The following is a 22,908-nucleotide window of genomic DNA, read 5'->3' as shown; positions in this document are numbered from 1 at the left end:
AGACCGTCCGTTCCGGCCGTCTCCGTAGATTTTTTTTTTAATTCTTTTTTTTTTTTGACCGATGCTGTGTACCGTTGATCGTTGCGTCTGAAACTTTCGAACACGACACGATGATTACAATCGTACACCGCACAACAGGACAAGATACAGGTTGCACCGAACATTTGATGTATGGCGGGTGCAGTGGGGACATAGACTACGACCCGAGCATCACTCTAGACACTGTGACACATTCCAGCCTCATACGTTTGCCTGCTTGCTTCAAAAACACAACCCTAGGCTTCCCTTTTGTGATTACTTTATGGTTCACTTGCGTACGGTACCCTGCCAGCCAAAGTTCGCAGGCATCCTTACCCTTCATCAACACCGCTTTGGTTCACTCACCTGGTTCCGTTCGAACAGCGGCGCAGCGACTGGAACTCGGACGGATCTGGCCGATCCGAGGGCGACTGAAGAAGGTTGAATGAAGTTGCCGCGACCGGTATAGAAGCTCCGTGCGATGCCAATCGAACCACCGACACTGTGCGCCACGGCCGTCACCAGCGGCGTCCCAGATCCGGCTGGGCCGCCACCGAACAGCGGGTACGCGAACCCGGACGACAGCAGAAAGGTCCGTTTTCCGGCGGTACCCATCGGCAGGTTACCACCGCCGCCGCCACCGCCACCGCCACCTCCACCACCGCCGACACCGCCACCGACACCATTTACAACGGTATTGGCCACTGGGCCGGGGGCATGCAGCAACAGGTCCAGCTGCTGTTGCTGCTGATGCCCGAGCTGGCTCTTCGAGACCGCAACTAACTGACACAGTTTCTCCTGCACAACGCGGGCACAGGCCCGATTGGACGAACTTAAACACGCCATAGTCAAAACAATTGTGATCCGATCGATGGACCGCTCGAGCACTCGAAGCCCCCGAAAAGCTTGCCTGGTTGTTGCTGCTGCTGTTGCTGCTGCTGCTGCTGCTACTGCTGCCGTTGTTGCTGCGTGCCCCACCAACGGGCGCACACCGTGATCGTTCCCGTTCCTCCCCGCCACCAGCCCACCCCCTTCCTGTTCCCTTTCTCCGGCCCACCTCAATCAGGGTCGTCCCCGATGTACCAGAGACTTTTCAGCCGATATCACACGATCGCCCGAACGCTGTCACTCTGGGCGAAGATCGTGCACGTGTGCCTTCTCCTTCCGGCACACGGTAACGGGGCCGTACCGATACCGTCCCACTCTTCCACGCTGGTACCGGTTTGTTCGCGGGTTCGCCGAGAGCGCGAAAAAAAAAATTCGACCCGAGAGCGAACGTGATGCGTGCCTGCTAGTAGTAGGCAGTCTCTCTTTTTTCTCGTTGCTCTCGGTACACCACCGGTGGGGTCGCCCGTTGACGGCAATCGGAACCCGTACGGAAAGTTGAGATGTTCGCGCAGGGTTTGCGACTGCGACGGTGCGAAGATCGAACCGCGCGTCTATCGCTTTCACTCCGTGCGCTAGCAATCGCGTCCCCTCGTGGCCGTGGGGGTTCCTTTCCACCGGCACCCGGCCCGCGTCCGATTTTCCGACCGCAGCCCGCGAACAGTCCACCGGATATGGTGGGAGTAGGAGGGGGAGTTTACCACACACCGCAACAGGTGACGACGGTACCGAAGGTGATGATGCTGACGATGATGATGATAATGATGATGATGCCCGATGATGGCAAGTGATAGAGAGAGCGCGTCTGTTAAACACACGCAACGCAAGATGTAGATCGCTGAAACAAAGGAAAGCGAAGGAGTCAATTTGATGCTACATCGGATAAGGGTAGACGTTTTTCCGCAATTTTTTGTTGTTGTTTTTCCCCCACTCATGAGCTATCGGAACGGAAATACCTCTAGACAGAGCTCCATTTTGTAGGCATTATGAATAATAAAAAAAAGTTTCCCACCGATGCTCTCGCGCAAGTCTTTCGATCGTGATCGAAGAATGATTTCGAGAGTGATCGGAAATGCTCTGTACTATTTATTTATTAAGAACGATTCTTCCTAATTCAAAATTCTAATTAACAAAAAACATCCTCACAATCAGAAGCTGATAACAGACTGATAACTGGATAATACCTAACATATAACACATTTTTCTTAACAGCATCAAAAATTCCTGCTGAGGCTTTCGCCACAAATCTAGTAAGCTGGCTACATCCGCCTGATGCCCTCTCTTGTACACGATTTTCGGTTATCTTTTTGATCAAACTTACATGTGAATTGATCCGGGTTATTGCACCTGCAAAGATTCCTGCAGAATTTAATCTCAGCTCCACTTTCCTTTCAGTGCAGTCGTCCCGTCTATCGCCTTATTCTCCAGCTTCGTCTTAAACGCATGATCGTTATAACACTAAAAAGAAACCCGTTATTAGAATACTTTGCCAGCAAAGCTCAATGGTTTACATTCACGGTCCAGAGTTCGCCATCAAAGCTGATACTGCCCCGGTACACCTCTGACGCACAATATTCCTGCTTTCCAAGTTAAAAATCCATGCTCCGGATCAATACACAGCCACCAGAACGTTATCAAATGACGCAAATACGGGACAACAGCCCTCGGCATTCAAACGCAGCATGGAAAGCCCCAAAATATTATAACCATTCTTCCCCGGGGTAGAGAATGGTCGCTAAAGCAACGTGAACATACCGTTTGCAATAAACCGATTTCATTCTCGCTGCATAATCGCTCGTTTCGCTGGCCGTTTTTGGGCAAACGTTCTGCAAAACCGATGCGGCATCGGTTGGGATATTTTGATACGACATTCGCATATGCGAGTGTAGCGTTGTCGCTCGAAATCAATTAACATAAATCAGACAACCGGACTGGGGTCGCCATGTTGACGTCAATTCCGGTTCAGCATCCTAATGCGGTCGTCGGCGCGAAAGGATGGATCGTCCCACGTTATCTAGAACTTTGCCACGCTCAGAGGTCGCCTTTTTCGAACTGTTTCGTTAAAGCAGATGCTGCTCACGCAACAAAAAAAAACAGTGTTAAAAAGTCAAACAACAACAAGCGACTAATGATACTGCATTCGCTCGATGGTAGGGATTTTTGCTCCAAAGAAATGCGTGTTCAATAAAATAATAAAAAAAACCGTTGAAGGTTTGCACGATTTAAATTTGGTTGCAAAACATCTTCCCAACAGTAGAACAACCCGGAATTCATTAGTGTGCAATTAACGTCACGAACATTAGGGAAGCGATTAAGCTAGTCACTGATTACGCTAATTCTTATGCTTACAGGATAGCTAAGTGTGTGCGTGTGTGTGTGTTAGGAGCTTTTCCTTGCCATTTTTAAGCTTATCACTCTGTACCTAATTGAGAAGCGTATCAATTCCCAGTATCGTTTTTCCCAAATTATGCTAATGTCGATTAGCTCCTGCTCGTATGATGTGCATCCCACCAAAACCCATAAAATTGTCGGTAATTAAGCAACTAACTACTAATTGCCCATTCTGAACGCTCTTGCCCCTGCCGTGATCCTGGATAATGTTTTTTAATTAAAAAAGAAAACCATGGCAGAAAAAGAGGCATCTACATCTTCCTACAAGTACCATACCCTCATTAGAATGGACATTACACAATTTCAATGTCGTACCGTGAATGTCGGCAGAATTCCTAATTAGCGTTTACCATCTGCCGGACCAACATTTTCCGCCCGTCACAAGGTTCGTCGCCTGCAGATACACCGCGCATGGTAAAGGAACAAAGAAAGGCGAATCCTTTGTCGTACGGAACGTAAGCGAGCCGCCCCATGGTGGACAGAATGCAAACGTGCTTGTAATCACGAGTTGGTGAACCAAAGCAAAACATTAACAAAAAAAAAAACATTACTCCCCCGAAGAACTCCCCGTGCTTTCTCTCCGCACAGCAGACGGTATGAGGCCGCGACTCACAGGACATTGTAACGCGAACCGATCAGCAAGCAGCTGGACAGATGGACCTCTTCTTTCCCAGTGAATAACTTACGTTGTGATGTTTTATTTCTGGTTTTCGATAAGAGACAGACCCGGAATATCAATCTGGGCACGTTGATTTTAGGTGACGAATGCACCGAGGAGGGATACACTAGCGCTCTGCTCGTCTATTTTTGTACATAAATTCATTATAAATTATTACGAGAATTGCTTGCTGTCGATTCTTAAACGTTGTTAAGCAGCTTAAGCAATAATTCATTCAAATTATTGGATTATTTTAATCAGAAACTAATAATAAATCGTTTTCGTCTACTACAGCTAAAGCTCAAAGTCTCTCTATAATAACAAATAACGGCCACAATAATTATTTCCGCTTTAATCTATCAAGGTCATCATTTTGGAGGTACCTCAGTCAGGTTTTGAACCTAGTAGAAGCATATTGCGCTTCCTCATGCCATGAAACTGCCCCCGGGAGCTGTAATTTTTTTTTCTTCATAATCGTATATGGATTTAATGGTTTTCTGCAGATGTAACGTTCTTTCGCGATCTTGTGCGTTGTAGTTGTAGTTGAATCAAATCTGCAAGGACGTTATTCCTTTCCTAGCTAAAAAATACTAAAATAAAACAATAACAAAAACCCACACACGCAATAATAATCTGACAAAACGCTCACCTCTACTGACAGCAAGTTTCGATGCAACTCTCGAGTTACATAACAATCAGTTTTTCCTACCTAATCTTAGCTCTTGAACTTTCCAAAACCCATCGAAATCGCTCCAATCGCATTCTGCAACACCAAAACTGCACCTAGCTACCGTATAATTTACGAGCTGTTCGGTACGATCAGCTGATGAACGAACACAGAAGAAACATAATCATCATCATCATCATCATCATCATGCACCTTTTCATCGTTTCCCTCCGTTGCACGAATTTTCGCTACTGTGGTGGTGGTTGTGCAGCGGTGCACTTGGTTTGTTTTTTGCCAATCTTCCAAAAAATTGCCGATGTTGGGTTGTGTCGCGGGTGCGATGAATGTTTACAACTCCAGCTGAAGTGTTAGCCCATATGTTAGCATAGATTTTATGCACCGCCAGCAATGAAAAACCCCACACCGACGTAGAAGTTTCGCTTACCTGCATTGCATTTCAGCTGCACGCCGTTACGATTGTTTGGTGCATCCTAGCGGATTTTTGATCTCGACGAATTGACTGCGATTGCGAAACATGAAAAACACCTTTTACGCACACACGTGTTTTACACTCTCTCCATGCACCCACTTATTCAATACACAAACCGCCCGGATGAAGACCGCTAGGTACACACGGAAGGAAAAAGAAACCCGGTACAGACACGGTGCATAACCGTTTCCTGAGCAACACGATCTTCTAACGTTCAGCCCGCATGGACCCCAGACGGACTAGCGAACCGTGAATTTAGCTGAGATTTCCCAGCGCACGGAGGGGAAAACGGTGCTTTTTTTACACACCCCGCCCGTGTACCGTACAAGCGACAATAACAGAAACCATATGACATTGACGTTTTCCCGACCATGTGCGTCAATAGGGTGATTGTTTACATCGGGCGGCTGGCTGCGCAATGTAAGAGCATGCGTATGCTACACGTTTGCGTAGTGTGTATCATTTCGTTCTTTTAAAGCTACAATATTACACAATTTATTGGAATTTCTTAAACAGTTCGTACGCAACCGAACATTTTCGGATTATTCGTACTAGCGAGAGAGATGTCAAAATGCTTATACAAAAAACTGACAACTGCAAATCGAACGATGCAAGGATGTCAGTGCTAACTTTGACACGCATAATTATACGCATAATAATAGTTAAAGTACCGTTGCACGTATCGGGATGCCTCTAGTGTTGTTGTTGTTTGCTTCTACAAGTAACTTTTGTTCATACGTCTCTCTGGGAAGGGAAGGATTGTAGTGTGCAAAAAGCGTGATGAGGTACGGGGTTTTTTTCCAAATATTACGCATTTTATTCCGAGCTTAATATGTATCTTTATTTTAAATAACGTAAGCTTCATATATGCTTTGTTACAGGCTGCTTCCTTAGTATGGTTTTCAAAAGCGGGTTCCACATATCGTGGGAACAAATTCTAATCTATGTTAGCAAGTAGGATCGTTCTCCTCATATTTGGTTTACATTTGATGATCAACAATTACACATTACATCTTGATGCATCTATTCCTCTTGATATTTTTGTTCGTTTTGTTGTTTACTCTCAACGTAATTTCTTTACATCCATTTCATGTAACATCGACGTGCTGTAAGGACACTTAATAATATTCTATTAGTTTGGTGACGCTCGGAGACACACATACACACACACAAAAATGCATTTCTGTCCCCAGTCGTCCCCGATGGTTCCGGTCTAAATATGTTTGACGTGAAAAAAAGACCGCCCGATAGATGCGTGTATGTGAAGAAGTTGATACAATTGATTTTGTTTTTTTTTCTGAAATTCACACCCCAAAAAAAACGGATTAAAAGAGGATACACACATTTGGCAAGCTGGTGTTTACCGTTCTACCCATGCAATACCAAATTAAATCGACCATCTACACAACCATCTAAACTCTCTTAATCGTAACTTCGCGCCCTAAAGAATTTTAAAATTGATACTGATGGAATCAAAAGTTCAACTGCTGCCACAACAACTGCTGCCATAACTAAGCACACCTTCGCTCCTGCCCCGTACATAAACGTAACAATTAATATATGCAATATTGGAAACGAAAAAAAATAATCCAACAATTTCAATTAATACTTAAAGTCCCAACGAATCACTAACTTCACCGGTCAAACACAGTAACTCCTATGGGCGCGATGAAGACCGTTGATGGACGCTGCTGATTCCGCCGTTGCTAAAAAAAAATATAAACACAGTCATTAGCGACACAGGCAAGTAGATGTATATATATATATGATCCCAACTTACGATTTGCTGCACTTCAGATGAATTATGAGCAGCACGAGTCCGAGCAACAGACAAACGCCTCCCACGACAATGTAGGCAATGCCAAGGAACGGATTCTTGCCACCAAGAATCGAAGTAGTGGACAGGATAAATTTCTTTGTTCCGTCAAATTCAATCACCGAGTATGCTTTATGAATATACAAAACAACAACAAAATCAATACCGTTATGTTCAGCCGACAGAGACAAACCCGGAGCTGTTACTCACAGTACTTGACGGTTAGCGTATAGTTGCCCCTCAGCAGTCCCTCCTTGAAGTGTTCCTGCGAGTGATCGATCCGTCTGTGAAGCTTCCTAAACGTGGGCAATGCAGCCGTGCGCATCCACACGATAAGATCCTCGTTCTGGAACCCATTGTTATCCTTGTTCGTTTCGTCCAGCTCCCACAGTTCGCGTGTCCAAGCCTTCGGACGGCTGAAACCGCGCAGAGCTTCCTTCAGATCGCCTTCGGGATTGCGAAATTTAATCTGCCGGTCCGAGGGCCACGCAATTTCTGTCTGCAGCAGCGGTACCGGTGTACCGAGCGTCTGCGAGAATAGTACAAACTTGTCGCTAAACAGTGAGTTGGCGATAGCACCACAGGGAGCTATCGGAACACGCTCATCATCATCCGCGTACGCGAATGGCGCACAGTCGCTCGATGGAATCGATGAGAGACGGCCGAGCAGTTGGTCGTCATCGCGCGACTTCACGTAGCGCCGATGGTTCTGGTAATAGTTCGTCAACCCGTAGTACAGGTACACCTTGTCCAGGAAGTCCTTTTCCAGTTCGAAGTTAATGGTGCAGGCGCAGCTTGAACCTGGGCTGTTGCTGATAATTTCCGCACAACTCTGATTGCCAGTGTCCGGTTTGCAGTGCGTGTAATCGTACACGAACTCATTGATCTGTGGCGTAGTGAACGGAGAAATTGAGAAAAAGAAAAAATAATAAAGAAACAAAACTACAGTACGCCACAACTCTTTCCACAAGATGAAAGACTTACTGAATTGGATGACAGCCACAGCAGTACACCGATTGGAATGAAAAGAACCCCGATCAGGAAAAAGGCCGGAAGTACCGTCCCCGCGGTAAGGACGGGTTGCCAGGCCGGAAGTCGTTGTTGTTTAAATGCTGAATCTGTAAAAAAGGCACAACATACACACATTCATTTGGACAAGGAAATAAGCACATGAAACACCATGTCACTAGGAAAGGCAAATGCAAAAACCCCTGGGGTAGCACCCATACCTGAAGGTCGTTTAGATTTAGGCATTTCTGCCCCGTCCACCGTATCTGGCATGGCTTGGCTTATTATAGCAGCCATTTTCACTCGTTTCTTCTGATTGATTGATGAGCGCACGAACGCACGAAATACTTGATTGTGGAACGGGTTGAATGCCTAGGCAGCTAATATTGATCGAAACAGATGAATTTTCACCTTTGCACAGTATGACGCAGAGTGTTTTGTGTTTTCTGAAACGTCAAAAAAGAACTGACAAAAGCACCCTTTTTTGCAAGGGAAAATGTTGAAGGGCACAAAGTGCACAGTGGACGCTTCCACGGTCATGGCATGTTTGAAATGATTTTTTCCTACGATTGTATTTGCTTGGAATTTTTAAAATAATTAATTATATTTTATAAAAAACAACTCCAGTTACAAAAGATAAATGCGTTGAAATAGCTTTGAATAATGTAACAGTACGAAAACAAAAAGAACTATTTGGTTGTTTAAGTTTTCTTTATTATTATATGTTTTCAATATTCTAAATTCGATCTGGTGGTTACGTTTCGGAATTATGTATTTCGCTTTCTTCCTAATTTATTTCTCATGTTCGTACTAACTTCAAGGCAAAATACAACACTATCGTAGAAAAATCTCTCTAATGTGTGCCCTACATTTTTCAGTGGCACATTTTGTACAATATTTGTATTAGTTTATACGTTATTAATAGCCTCTCACCATGCAAACGGAGTAGCACCTTCCAGCCGTTGCTGCAACTCGGGCAAACCAGCAAAGACATGCCCGCTAGGAATGGCTGTTAAGAGTTTTCGATTCTTTTCGTTCGATGGTACATTCACCAGCAGCGCACTCCAACCGGCACTGCGCGCTCCGTTGTAATCCTCCCGGCACAGATTGCCAATGTGTAATGCCTCTTGTGGACTGATTTCTGGTCCCGACTGCAGCATGTTCGCTTTCCGTAGAGCTGTTTCGAATATGGCCGGGTCAGGCTTTTCCACGCCAGCTTCGTAGCTCGTTAGCACGAAATCGACCATCTCGCCTTCCGGTGCGATGCCATTGTTGCGCAGGATGATCTTTAACCGTGGATCAAAGTTCGACACAATGCCCAACGTTTGACCAGCTGGCGGAGTACGCAATTTTCGTAGAAACTCTCCCACACCTGGCCGTTGACGCCAGCAGACGCGCTTTCCGTCGTAGGTATAATCGTCTATTAACTCTTCCGCGATTATGCTCAGCAGTGGCGAAGGAACATTGTGGCAATCGGAACTAGCAGCTGCATCCACTATCACCCGCTCCACCAGTGTACGCCACCACCAGCGCCAACTCTCATCTTCTAGCTCCTGCTGTCCCGTCTGTTTTCGACCGGATCCGAAATTCGGATACTGCTGCTTCATCGTACGAAAGCAGAGACCAAACGAGCGGCCAATCTGCTCCTCCAACAATGTAAGACCAATGCGTGGTTCCAGCACACTGTTGATTACCTGGGCATAGTGCCGCTCAGGACGAACTGCATATTCCAGGAGCGTATCGGTAACATCGAACGTCACCAACCGAAACCGGGACAAATTGTTTCGAACTGCAATGAAACGGAATATAAACACGGAAGTATTTATCGTATTATAGCGTTTAGCTAAGATGCAGTGCCAACTTACAGTGATTCATTTACATCCGCAATGGACGCTTGTTTTAGTAAAGTTGTTGTCAGTATTGGCACGAAATATATTTACACATTACATAATGCGGCGAAGCATCGCATTACCTGCATTGCTCCTTCTATTAATTTGCATATGCACCTAGATGGATTATCAAAATTCTGCAAAACAACTAGAACAAAGATACAACTTCATCGTTGTGTATCAATTCGCACCTGTACTTGCCGAAACAGCGAGAAGAACAGCTGATTTTGTCAAACAGAGCAGCTGACTGCAATCGAAACTGCGGGCACTATCTACACTGCAGTTATGAAATGAAATGTGCATCCATCCTTGCAACTGATAAGCGGCAGATTGTGCGAGGAATAACAATAACAAGTTCAATACATTGTGTGAAACTGCTATGTAGCAACCACTTTATTAATTTCAATTTTGAATTATATTATAATTTTTGCTGTTTCAAAACACGCACTCAAGGAACATTCAATGGCCTTCGACACCGTACAGCGCTTAAGCTCAAACTGGGTGGCTAGAGAGATTTAGTACAATTAGTTCAATCACTTGTAGAGCAAACCGGCCGCAACCTTATCGGCAACGTCTTGCCCAGCAAGCGCAGCACCGATCGCAAGGCCAAAATCGAACGTAGTAGCCGGTCCAAGACTGGTAATGAGATTATCATCCCGAACGACCCGTCCTAGCGGTGAACCAGCCGCTGGTTCTTCCCACACGTAGCCGGCCTCAGTCATTTTCTCCCGGAACGAAGGATAGGACGTCACACGACGGCCAGCAAACAGTTTACCGTGGGCAACTAGTACCGTAGGTGCTGCACATATGGCAGCAACTAGCTTGCCGGCTTTCTGCTGCCGCTGTAGCAGTTGACCAACAGCCGGTGCTAGTTCCATCGCCTTTGCACCTTCGAGCCCACCGGGCAGAATAATCGCATCCGGCAATCCGTCATCGGTGGCTGCATGCTGTTCCACGTACGCCTGCAGTGTAGTGTCGGCTTTTATGTTTACACCCCTGGAACAGCAAGCAATCAGTTCTTCTTTGCCGGTGCCAGCTTCCGTTCCCTGAACCAACGCTACCGTTACGTCGACCTGAAACGTTGGGAAACATTATGCCCATGTTCGGGAAAAAATTGTCTAGAATTGTGTATTACATTACAGCGACGCAGCACATCAACAGTAATAACCAGCTCCATTTCCTCCGAACCGCGTGCTATAAGAGCAAGAGCGCGTTTTGTTGCAGCCATCATGACGTGGAGAAACCTAAGGCATGGTTTGAAAACAGAATTATGATTAGTTTCAAGCCGCATAGAGTATAAATTGCAGAATTTTACCTTTTATTTTGCTAATGGACTTGTGTCTGTCGCTTTCCAACGGTGAAGGTCAGCGGTACGAAGATAGCAGATTTTGGATGCAAATACTTTTGACATTTGGCACGTTGGGCGAGCGGCTGTCAAAAATTAAATTTTCTTTTAAAAACCAAACATTCAGAGATTACGTTCCATGCTCGTAGATAAAAGAAATTAGTAAATTTGTATCCCCATTAGTTTACTGGTAAAAATATTTTTTTCGTTTCCATGCGGATAAACGACGATGTATAAACGCAACCAAAACCGTGCGGATGGTCCGGGTGCTTTCAATCATCCGGGCTTTGTCTCCCCGGAAAATCGAGATTGGATGATTAGAAACAACAGCAACAGCAGCAGCCGCGAGAAGGGGCACACAAACGGTACGTAAAATTAGTAATAGATTGTTTTAATAGCCGTTTCTTATCCATTTTCAAGGGCTACGGACACTACAAACACATGTAGCCATGGGAACATAATACATCCCTTATATAGAAACTATCTCTCATCCGCTAAGAGAATACTTTCCCCGAGATGGTTGCATCTTGGAGAAATGCAACGTAGTGTCAATATGCAACCAATTTGCAATAGCAACTGATAGCAATAGAGAATAGGTACGGGACAAAGTGATCATCTGGAACATCCCTGCAATGTGTGTGTGCCTGGAGTAGCCTGTGCCTGGAGTTGGTACAAATTCCAGAAGCAAATTGCCAATGCAGCTGGTAGTTCTTTGTTCGATCCCCGGGACAAAGCAAAACCTTTCGCGCATACCAACGCACGAATCATCTGGATAGAAATACACATCACACTACACGAATCGTTGTGCATTCCAGGCATGGGCAGGATTGTGAAACAGTGGCAATGGGATTTCTTGTGTGTCTGAAAATAGTGTTTTTCAATCGTGTGCGCCCGTAGTGTAGTGTGTGCATGATACGAATGGGGCAAACAACACAAGCAATGAGGATAAAATCGTACAACATCTCAACGCAGGGAGAAAGGTGATAGATTGTCACAACAGTGAACAATCCACCCACAACAACGATGTGCAATAGTATCTATCACACACATGTACTACAATTGTGCGTGTGTGTTTGTTTGAGCAGTGTGTGAAAGTTCGTGTGCTTGTAAGCACACCAAAAACCTCGAAACTCTCCCTCCCGATATACATTTGTGGATACTTTCATGTGTTGCACTATATTTCCTTCATGCAGCGTATTCTTGACAAAATGTGTGTCAGCTACATATGTTTATGCTTGTTTATGGATTATGTCATGGTGTAGTTTTAACAGCGACCAGCCAAGGTTTGGCCTCGAATCAACATTCTTCACTTAAAATCAAACCCACACGCACACATACAGGTGGTTCCAAACATTCCAAACATGCAAGCATGTTCAAGCGAATGTCATCACGAGCATGAAAAATGTTGCCCAATTCCTATGTTCCACGCCTTTGTTTTGTTTCTAAACGATTCTCATGATAACACATTACATTAAGTTTATCCCTTTATCTGTTGCCCATTTTGCATAATAGACGTGAATGAGTTAAGGAATTGTTGTTTCTCTTTCACCTAAAGCATCGTGAATGTTGTGTTGTAAATAGATCAAATGCGTATTAAAGTGTAAATGCAAATGTGGAGGGGGCAAAATATGTGAGGAATCGTTAGGAAACCTTTCACTTGACACGATTTGAAGGGATAAAATCGTTAGTGACCCAAATAGGACGTGAGTGAGCTCCGTGATACCCCCAACGATCAGCTTTCAAATAAGCATACAGAAAATGGATGCACAAATGCAATGCCATTCGTTTTCAAATGCTCTATACCCGCAACAGTCAACTACAACATAAAATCTCGTCAAATCAATCATACACCTTCGATCAAATGTCGTCAGCGAATTCGTAAACAATGTTGCAGCTGTAAGGAGTAGTGAGAGACAACGTTTAAAGCAAATACAGTGTGTAATCATGTGCAAAAGGGTATACTATATGGGACAATAATCAAGTAAATAGTTGCGTGTTTTTAGACAATACAAGTCTGATCGCACACCTTCCGAACCTATCTAATTTACCTACTGATGTGACACTTTCAGACTCACCCATCGGTGGAAGGGTGGGGCACATAGAAAAGTGGCCCCGATGGCTGCAGCCCGGCCAGAAAATGGCAGCAAGCAGGACAGCACAACGCTCCAGTCGATGCAACGTCCAAAACCGCCCCACCAGCCAGCACCACCGTCAGCATCGCCCTCCGTAGCGAACCGCTATCCGACGATCTTCCTAAACGCACGGAAACAGGTCGCCCGGTCGCCTGTGCCCCACGTGGTACGCCGGCTGGCCCCGGCACAACCACGCCGCCATGTCCCTGCAGTTCCAACGGTACTCACCGGCAACAGTAATACCGGTGCGGTACTAATCAGTGCGGACAATCTTCGCCGCACAGTGTACGCGACGGTTCCTTCCGTTTCGCTACACGGTAGCACTGGCTGCGGTAACGGGCTGACCAATACGATCGTTAGCTTTGCGGGCAAACAGGCGATCACGATCCCCGTACAGTCACCGAACGAACTAGTCTCGGTAGTACGGCCCACAGTTCCTACGCCTCCCGCTACCATTTATAAGCTAATGAACGCAAACAGTGGACCAGCCGGGAGGAAACGAATGCCACAGCTAGCACCTAAACCAGCAGTGAAAAATGGTGAGCAAACGTTACCGGCTGCCCAACCACAGCTGCAGCACGAACCGAAACCTATCGTGAGCGCTGCAAATGGTGTTACCGGACGTGGTTCCACCGTGCAGTACAACAATGCTCCCGGTTGGCGCCGGATTCTACGTAATAAAGTAATCGTTTACATTAGGTAAGTAAAGGGGTGTTTTCTATTAAATTTACACTGACCATAGCTAAGCGTTCTATCTATAATACGCATTTGCAGCCCTTCCAACATTGTGCTTCACAATTACGAACAGGTAAAGGAATATTTGCTGTCTTCCGGTACGTGCAAGTGTGGTTTACCGTGTCCGTTCAATCCGGAACATTTCTTTCAATTTGATGCTCAGGTCTGTTTTCATTCAAGTTACCTTTCCTTTTTATAGCCTTCAACAAATGAATCTAATTCGGTACGATGATCTTTTATTACAGATTCCCAACATGACGATGGCTTCGAAAAATCGTGAAGTATTATGTGCTCACATTCAACGGGCACTAACCGGACCGGAGCGATCGAAACGTTTGCACGAGGAAACGACACCATCCGAATGCGCCCAGCTGCCGAGTGCGGTTCAGAGTGCTGTTCTTCTTAAAACGCCCCCATGGCGAAAGAATGTTCCTATGACCGCTTCTTCACCCCAAGCGACACCGGTTCCAGAAATTGCTTTAAATGCAATGCCTATGGCGCGGCTTAGCAAGCAAAGCGATGTGATAAGCACTCCGTACGCAGGTTCCCCGTCCGATGCGAATGCGAACGAGAGCGCCAGGGAAAGTCCGGAACAGAAGAAACCAACCTTCAAGGATGATCCGACCGGTTACCTGAACCAGCAAACCGCCATACTGCACAGTTCGATTTCGTTTCTTCATTCACCGGATCGCCGTTCGCCGTTGCCGTTAGTTGGCGAGCTTAGTCCGAAGCTGGGTGAAACGAGCCCGGTTGCAAAACCATCGCCACCGAAGGAAGATCGGAGTGCAATAATGCGCCGCCAACGAACGGTAAATCGGACCATACCGATGTTAGGTGGTACGCAGCCAACGATAGAACCGCAGGCAAAAATTACGTCCCTTACGGGGGTGGTAAAGTACGAAACGAAACCACCGAACGTATCCACAAAATCATCTCCGGCCAGTGCCAGCAGTATTAAATCCGCGGGGACGCTTAACGCGACCAAATCACCGCTCCCGATTGCTCGACTAGCGACCGGCGAACGGGGCAGGATGGCTTACTATGTGAAGGCGAATAATGTGACCCGTACACCGCACGGTACGGATCAATGTTCATCGCCCAAGGTGCCAAAGTTGCACCTTTCACCCACTGGTGAAACGTTACCGTGTCCTATAACGACCACAACCACGATGACTACCACGACGATAGCGCGAACGAACCCAATCACAACACCCACCACAACCGGTACGATGTTCGTCCCGACGCGTTCGTCGCACGTAATCAATGCGGGAGGCGCACAGATAGTCGTCATCGATGGTTTGCAGCATTCGGCTGTCGGTACTGGTACGGAGTTGGCTGGACGGGTGCGTATTGGTGGGTTTCCGGCGGCACGCCACCAGCAGCAAACACCCGCCATGATGCCAACGGTTTCGAAACCGGCCCACCAACAGCCGACCGTCGTCAATTACAGTTTAGCACGTGCACCGAACGGGACGGCACCGGTACCGGTACCGGTAAGCGCACTGTCCAGCACACCGATGCCAACCACCACCACCGGTGCGATGCTACTGAACGGTACGAACATTATTCACCTGAGCAATGGATTGTCAGCGTCCGCGTTTCACGGTGGTTTGCTCGCACCCGAATCATCCAATCCGGCCGGCACAAATCCATGCCTGCATCAGGTCAGTCCAACCGTACCGAGTGCGGGCAAAACTTCGCTAACACTACCAAATGGAACGCTCGGGTTAGCGACCGGCTCGACGGTTGTACTCAATCCCACCACGAGTATACGGTTTGCGGACAATACCAGCTTCACCACACCCGGTGGCTTTTCGACCGCAACTGTTGCGTCCAACACCTACCATTACAGTCCATGCACAACCGTACAAGGTACGGACACGGTTAGTCTGGACGTTACCGGTGCGCGTAAAATGAAACGACAGTTGAAAACGCTCAATGGCACAACGAGCGGGTTGGGAAGTGGATTGGTGTTACCGGCCACGCCGGTAGCAACACTCAGCCAACAGCAACCGGCCACATTTCAGCAGCAGCTGCAACCGGGACCATTCGTACAGATTGCCTCACCGTACGGTGGTTTGCAAAACATTCAGCTCGCCTCGAGCTTATCGGGCATTACTGTGGTACCGGTATCGAAGGCAACACCGCTCGTGCAACAGCATCAACCTCACCAGCAGCAACATCATCAGCAACCGTACGGTTTGCTCGGCCAAACGCAAACCATACTTCTGCCGGCCGGCAGCATGGTAATGGCATCGGATGCAAACACCGCCACAGCTACACTGTTGCAGATACAGAACATGACACCATGCGGTGGCAACGCGCCGCTGCTAGCTGGTCAAACCGGGCTTGTACTGCGTCACCAGAAACCACCGTCCACCGCCGGATTCATCTCGACCGTGGGCCAACAGTCGTACCTGATCGGTGCCAATGGAACCACCGGTACGACCCGCACACCGGCTGTCGCGCAACGTTGCCCTGGTACGGCGCTCTTCGGCAATGGTGGCAGTCTCGGTATTGTTACCGCCACCCAAACGCTACCAGTCGCTAACCTTACGATGCAGCAGCAGCCGCAGCAGCTTTCGCTCGCACCATCCACCACTACAAATCGTACCGAGAACGCTCCACACACACCGACAAAGCTAGTCGATGGTGTACCATCGCATCTTACCAGCACGGTACTATTACATCCCGACGTTACACCAAGCCACAGCAATCAACCGGAATGTAGCGAGGAGAATGGGAACGAAACGAAACCATCCAGCAGAGATGGTGCAACGGGACGTACCGAGCTTAAACCGAACGTAAGTGGTCACAGACAAACCATCCTTTGGTTTACTAACGTTTTTTTTCTTAAATTTTATTTTTACTATTAGTGTGTTTCTATCACCGAAACCGAGGTGCCTGGGATAGCATTTACACTGAAAGGCCCGCTACTTGCAGAGCAACAGAGAAAGCAGCAGGGTAAGTAGAATATTTCCAGGATGGTATCTAAATTCGACATTAATGTGCCTGCTTTATGTGCAATTGATTAAGAATAATTCGATAAAAGTAATGCCCTTATATTGTAACCATATCGACAACGCGGACGGATTATATTATTATTATTTACAATAATATAGGAATAGGAATAAGAAGTTGGAAAATGGAAGATGGTGTGAGAGGAAGCAAGATCGGCTATGAGGAAAAATTGGAATGATTAAGGCGAGTGCGGAATAGGGAAATGGGATAGTTGAAAACGAACAGATGATAGTCTCTGTTAAATATAGCGCATGCTCTTAACCTGCGATCATTCTGGCCAAAAACCGAACGGCGGATCGGGATTAGTGATGGGCACACGGAATCGGAATTACCTACTTCCGGTATCGATTCCGATTCAGTTTTCGGAAATGTTTCTGGTTTCGGAATCGATTCCGGATCCGATTCCGATTCCGGGATCCAATTCAGAATTTACTTTCCGGAATTAAATCCGGAAAATTTGGAGCGCTCCGGAATCGATTTCGACCAAAACAACATTTTGCCCATCACTAGATGGTATATAGATGGGAGGCCTGTCGCGAAGTCTACGAGAGGGTACATACAGTGGTCAGGAAGATAGAAGGGAAGGGACATCGAATTCTGAGTAAAGGATACAGGAAATGAAATAGGATTACGCTTTGCCAATGGCGGGAAGCAATATCTATTAAACCCAGCAATCGGCAGCGGAGAGAATAAGAGGGTACAGGAACGGAGTAACCCTGAAGACATCTAAGTACTGCACGGACGGACCGAAGCCAGCAACAGAACAGTGCCTTAGGACATTAAGGATCCCGAATTTCCGAAGTCATGCGCATAATGAGGCCTAGTGCTCTGTTCGCTTTATTGCTCACATGGTTAATGTGAGTAGGGAACGAGAGACCCTCATTCAACCATACCCCAAGATCTTTCCCGGTGGATTCCCTACTTATTTGAGTACCGCATTGGTAATAATTCCAAGACAGCCGGGCAGTAGAAGGTCTCCCGAAAGAGATGACACAACATTTAGGTGGACAGAACACCAACCCATTATGCAAACACCAGAGAGAGAATGTTCGCAAAACTCTGTAGAGATCGACAGTAGGAGGACGAGGACACGGGAAGAAAGATTTTTATATCGTCAGCACAAAGGAGGTATCCATCAATTGCACGAACATTGATGCAGTCGTTGATAAAAAGGGACAAAAGGATAGGACTAAGTGCACCTCCCTGGGGAACACCAGACAAGCCCACAAATGACGAAGAGAACGAGTTGTCCAATCTAACTGTATCGATTTAAGAGAGAGGATCCCATCCAAGATAGGATTGGACTTCCAAATCCAAGTTTCTCGAGTTTGGCTAAAAGTAGAATGTGGGACAAACTATCGAAAGCTTCTTTAAAGTCGGTGTAAATTACATCTACTTGACGTTTACGCACGAGATTTGTCGAAGTAGAATGTTTTGGGCATAAAGCCATGCTGGTGAGGAGAAATGTACTTAGTCACTATAGGAAGGATGTACGATTGGACGATGGATTTACAGACTGTAGACATAACACAAAGGATTGCCACACCACGATTGGTCGCGACTGAACGATATCCCTGTTTAGCGGGGCATATCCAGGAAGTTTTTCAAATAGAATCCAAGAGCTTGTAAATTGCTCTTTAATATGGTATAAATATTAGTATACATAGTTTAACAACCTATTATTTGTATTGAAAATGAGCGATTTTGATTTTTTTTTGTAGTTGCAGGTCCTTTGGCTGAATCATCAAATCGCACCGGAAGGATCGTTTCACCAGCATCCGTGAATCGTGCTGCTAGCATCGGGTTCGTACGCCGTGGACCCTCGGTACAGGCTGTGAGTAAACAGGACCGTGGCAAATTAAGTATCGCTATACCACCAACCACGCCCGAAGGATCCACGTGCCTACTGACGGATGTGCGCCCAGAGCAAAGCTATGGTAGGTGTTTGCGTTTTGTTGTGTGTTTCGTTTACTACCTGGTGCTGGTTTTCATGCTTGTCTGTTTGATTGTTTTTCATTTCGTCGAGCTATTAACACTGAAAAAATATATAAACGAATGCTTATTGATATATTCTATAAACCTGTCGTAAAAAACTCCTTTTGCTAATCCTTTGTTTCGTCCGTATGGTTTCACACTGCAATGAATGGCCCCGTAACTCATAATTCAGGTGCGCGACGATTTTGCCACTAACACTTGCGCTGCTGCTTCTTGTTCGTGCCGCTGCGTGTATTGATGGTGCTGCGAAAAATAAAACAAAAAATGTGTCCACACAACTAACATGGGTTCTTTGTGCTACAGTCAATCCGGGCCCCCGTTTACCTACTTACCATCACAATACAAAACTCATTGGTGACGGGACATTTGCTTCGTTTTGTCTTCTTTGTGTCCTAAACGATCGTACTCCTTTTGATTTACTGTTTTTTTTCTCACCTACGTTTGTGTCCCCACCCCTTTACTCCACCCTCCGTTTTACCTGGCCACCCACTCGGCAGACGGTAATGCTGCGTTAAATCAAAAAACTTCCTCCAAAAGCCGCACCAAGCGACGATTGCTACGGGGTCAGAGTGATCCGGACGAGCTGATGTCTGATGAGGCGAGAGAACAGCAACGTGCTGGTGCGCGTCAGTTTCGCGTCGGCGATCTTGTTTGGGGTGCGGTACGTGGATTTCCTGCCTGGCCCGGTAAGGTGCTGCCGGCACCAGCACCAACCATTAATGACGTCCAAGAAGGTTTACAAGTGACACCAGCCGGCGAAGATACGGTCGTGCCGACAGCACCGGACGCACAAATGCAGGCCCACGTCTGGGTACGGTGGTTCGGTACGGGACGTGCCAGTGCGGAACGGGTCGAGGTTGACACACTACAGAGCCTTTCCGAGGGTCTAGAGATACATCACCGAGCGCAGAAGGATGCTAGAAAGTGAGCCTAAAACCAATCGAACGCACAACGCCTACACACGTAAACCAATGATTTACCAGCGGATTCTTACGCGTGGCGAAACATTTGTCGAACCGAACATTTGTCCCTTTAGTTTTTTTTTCCTTCTTTCCACACGTACCGCTTTCACTGAATGCTTGTCTATCTGTTTATCTCTCATTGTAGGAGCCGTAAATTAAACGCACAGCTTGAGCAAGCGATACAGCAGGCGATGCAGGAGCTTGATCATGCGGCCACGTCGCCCGGATTTAGTCCGCGCGGGTCCGTACTCGAGAAACAGCGGCGCCGTCGGCACCAGCGACGTCAAACGACGTGTAAGCGGCATCGTACCGTCGGTGCGAGTGAAGGCAACAGTACCGGCAGCGTCACTAGCAACATGTGCAATAGAAAAGGCGCTAGTGTGCGGTATTTGCGCGGTAACAAATTTAAAGCCAAATCGTAAACCATCGAAGCATAGCTCCGTGAAGGTGTGGGTAGGGGGTTGAACGTAGCAAGCAAGTATTGCAAAAAAACAGGTAGCCGTAAACCGTATCGTAACATGACTTTATGCTAGATTGCGTATCGCTCGAAAGTAAACAGCCCAGCATAAACTAGCAGCATGGAAAGAATTTCGCAAAACTAGATTGTTGATAAATAATTGTTAGATGTGAACAGTAGGCCTTTTGTCCTAACTCCTTTCGTTATTAGACCTTTGTTTTGTATTGCCTTAGATCACCCACACCAATGCCGTTTTTTTATCACGATTTAATAATTTTTGAATGTTGCTATTCTTTTTTAATTTGTAAACAACTATTTTATTTGCAAATGGATCTTTGTAATCGTTCGTTGTTTAGAACGAACAACAAGATACAATGTGCTTATTATTTGCAATATCGTTTTATTTGTGTTTAAAGATAAGCAACCTGAGTTTATACATTTGAATTGCCATTGTTCCGTTGTGTGGTTGCAGCTTTCAGTTTGAAAAGCATTTGTTTTGTTTTTGTTCACTTAACTTATGACAATTTTTAAGGGCATAATATCAAAAGTGTATAAAAGTGCGTCACTGTGCCCCGGGTTTGTTTCTTGTGTGTTTTTTTTTTGTTATCCTAGCAAAATTCTAAACGCCTGTACTCAATAATGCAAATAATCTATCCATCGGATAGGCGCATGTACGATCGTAAACTTGATAATACGATACATGTTCTGTGTGGTGTTGCATCGAATAATACAATTTTTCGGTCAGATGGATGGATGCATGCAGCAAAATGTGAAATAGAAAAATATCATTTAACTGTCGCAACCTTATAGGAGCAAGAAATTGCATCGATGTTCGTTACCATTGGGGGAAAAAGAAAATCAACATGAAACGCGAAAGCAAAGAGCGAAAGATAGATATAGGCAAAAGAAAAAATAGTAATAAGACACGTACGAATAAGTCGGTAAGCAGACAATTGTTGCAATGTTGTATTTTAAGCAAAAAAAAAACTCAGCTTAGTTTGGACGTTTTAATTACTTAACTTTACAAAATCTCGAACCTGAAACCAACCATCAAAGTGGTTCCTTAGACAATGATAAGGTTTTTGTTTGTTTTGTTTTTAATTAGCATCACTATTGTTTGATCGAAACAAATCATTCAACTTCGAACACCCTAAACGAATTGCATATTCATACACGTATCAAATCAAAATATCTTTGCCGTACACAGATCTGTTTCGATCTGGTTTATTTTTGTTCGCGCCTGCCGTTAATTAACAAAATGAGATTGAGCAGTAGGTCGCGTGAAATCTGTTATGTTTTGTTTCATTTTTGTTGTATATTTCAACTTAACATTATAAGATGAGTAATCCCATAGGGGTTACGGCGTAACGTAAGTGTGTTAATCAAAAACCAATTAATTAATGTATAACTGAACAGCTTTGCGTGCGGGGTGAGGGTAATGTTTGTTTTTATAAATAACTATTATTATTATTACTATTAAACGGATACTAATTTTGCAGTTCTCCGAACACACGTGTGTTAGCGAACGAGAAGTTAAAACAAAAAAATCAGCAATTTCAACACAATGCAGTGCGAAACATAAGTGAGCGTTAGTTAGTTAGTATTGCTCTATAGACGAAAGCGACAAGTGTACGTGCGTGTCTTTGTGTATTTGTTTCGAAAAATATATTGTTTAATGTTTTGTTTGTTAGTTTCATTTCTAATTTGTTACTGTTAATGCATCTAGTTTATTGCCAACATTATTCTTGTTGTTGTTGTTGTGATTAAAATGAGTTTTAAGGCAGGAACAGGGGGATGTGTATGGAAACAAAAAACACACGCGTGTGTTTAACAAAACAAAACAAAAAACCAACAAAGGCTAGTTTCTTTTTTCAAATCAAACAGCAGGAAGCATGATAATGGTGCAGATTAAAAACAGACAATAAGGTACACCCATTCCAGAATAGTTGCAGAACAGTGGAAGGTTAGCGAAGCATGACACTAAAAGGCCCTTATACAAACTCAAAACGGACACCAGGCAATAGTGTTGTAAAGGATTCGTTAACCACAACCTACAACAATCACCACGATCCGATCCCATTTCCTCATCAAATGAAACAATACGATAAATAAACTAAACACAGAAAACACGGTCTAATTATTTATATAAGCGATGTACTCATGGGATAATAAATGGAAAAAAACCGACTTTTAAGGTCGAATACACTCGGGTACGGTAGACAGGCATCGGGCCGACCCTTTCGTGGGCATGTGTGTAGAGATTGTTTTAGTTAAAATGTGTAAATTATTGTTTGGTTGCATAAAACAAAATTGTGAAACAGATCAGAACAAGACGTTCTTGGTATCCTTCAACCAATGATATGGTGTGATACATCCGAATATTATTTGTATATCAGTATGAAATTATTAAGCAAAGCAAATCAAGTTAATAAACTCAGG

General features: G+C 45.4%; 5 protein-coding genes across 13 annotated transcripts in view; 1 reads left to right on the top strand and 4 right to left on the bottom strand.

The window, feature by feature from the left end:
- The window catches only part of LOC125770759 (all trans-polyprenyl-diphosphate synthase PDSS1-like), a gene marked incomplete at its 5' end in the record, with an annotated part of 43,696 nt that extends 42,616 nt beyond the window's left edge, over positions 1 to 1,080 (bottom strand). The window contains one exon of the mRNA XM_049440721.1: positions 385 to 1,080. Within this exon, the coding sequence (XP_049296678.1) occupies positions 385 to 1,080 (696 nt within the window). The remainder of the gene's footprint in view (positions 1 to 384) is intronic.
- Positions 1,081 to 5,923: 4,843 nt separating this feature from the next.
- Positions 5,924 to 8,405, bottom strand: LOC125770764 (cell cycle control protein 50A). The gene is made up of 5 exons (XM_049440734.1): positions 8,155 to 8,405; positions 7,910 to 8,043; positions 7,136 to 7,811; positions 6,890 to 7,055; positions 5,924 to 6,815 (listed from the first exon to the last, which is right to left on the bottom strand). Exons 1-5 carry the CDS (start codon positions 8,228 to 8,230, stop codon positions 6,767 to 6,769), a joined length of 1,101 nt encoding a protein of 366 aa, XP_049296691.1. The 5' UTR covers positions 8,231 to 8,405; the 3' UTR covers positions 5,924 to 6,766.
- Positions 8,406 to 8,625: 220 nt separating this feature from the next.
- Positions 8,626 to 10,121, bottom strand: LOC125770145 (rhythmically expressed gene 2 protein-like). Of its 3 annotated transcripts, none has more exons than XM_049439487.1 (3): positions 10,014 to 10,121; positions 9,799 to 9,959; positions 8,626 to 9,722 (listed from the first exon to the last, which is right to left on the bottom strand). In XM_049439487.1, the coding sequence occupies exons 2-3, from the start codon at positions 9,806 to 9,808 to the stop codon at positions 8,863 to 8,865; spliced, it is 870 nt and encodes a 289-aa protein (XP_049295444.1). In that variant the 5' UTR covers positions 9,809 to 9,959; positions 10,014 to 10,121; the 3' UTR covers positions 8,626 to 8,862. The 3 variants fall into 3 exon arrangements, with proteins under 3 accessions (XP_049295444.1, XP_049295455.1, XP_049295437.1); XM_049439498.1 differs by having other exon boundaries at positions 9,799 to 9,939; positions 10,014 to 10,108; XM_049439480.1 differs by having other exon boundaries at positions 9,799 to 10,108.
- A 61-nt stretch (positions 10,122 to 10,182) lies between these two features.
- Positions 10,183 to 11,293, bottom strand: LOC125770160 (protein dj-1beta-like). Its single transcript, XM_049439510.1, has 3 exons — positions 11,138 to 11,293; positions 10,958 to 11,066; positions 10,183 to 10,895 (listed from the first exon to the last, which is right to left on the bottom strand). Exons 2-3 carry the CDS (start codon positions 11,051 to 11,053, stop codon positions 10,356 to 10,358), a joined length of 636 nt encoding a protein of 211 aa, XP_049295467.1. The 5' UTR covers positions 11,054 to 11,066; positions 11,138 to 11,293; the 3' UTR covers positions 10,183 to 10,355.
- A 182-nt stretch (positions 11,294 to 11,475) lies between these two features.
- On the top strand, positions 11,476 to 22,800 carry LOC125770095 (mucin-4-like). 7 transcript variants are annotated; one of them, XM_049439362.1, is made up of 9 exons: positions 11,493 to 11,532; positions 12,723 to 13,155; positions 13,237 to 13,998; positions 14,074 to 14,197; positions 14,280 to 16,838; positions 16,911 to 16,998; positions 18,777 to 18,992; positions 19,548 to 19,974; positions 20,158 to 22,800. In XM_049439362.1, the coding sequence occupies exons 3-9, from the start codon at positions 13,283 to 13,285 to the stop codon at positions 20,432 to 20,434; spliced, it is 4,407 nt and encodes a 1,468-aa protein (XP_049295319.1). In that variant the 5' UTR covers positions 11,493 to 11,532; positions 12,723 to 13,155; positions 13,237 to 13,282; the 3' UTR covers positions 20,435 to 22,800. The 7 variants fall into 7 exon arrangements, with proteins under 7 accessions (XP_049295302.1, XP_049295319.1, XP_049295330.1 ...); XM_049439373.1 differs by lacking the exon at positions 11,493 to 11,532 and adding an exon at positions 11,574 to 11,763; XM_049439351.1 differs by lacking the exon at positions 11,493 to 11,532 and adding an exon at positions 11,574 to 11,871.
- Positions 22,801 to 22,908: the final 108 nt, after the last annotated feature.

Source organism: Anopheles funestus, chromosome X (genome assembly GCF_943734845.2).
Source record: "Anopheles funestus chromosome X, idAnoFuneDA-416_04, whole genome shotgun sequence".
In the NCBI taxonomy this organism is placed as follows: domain Eukaryota; kingdom Metazoa; phylum Arthropoda; class Insecta; order Diptera; family Culicidae; genus Anopheles; species Anopheles funestus.
Note: the sequence above shows the minus strand (reverse complement) of the source record. Positions and strands in the feature narration are given on the sequence as shown.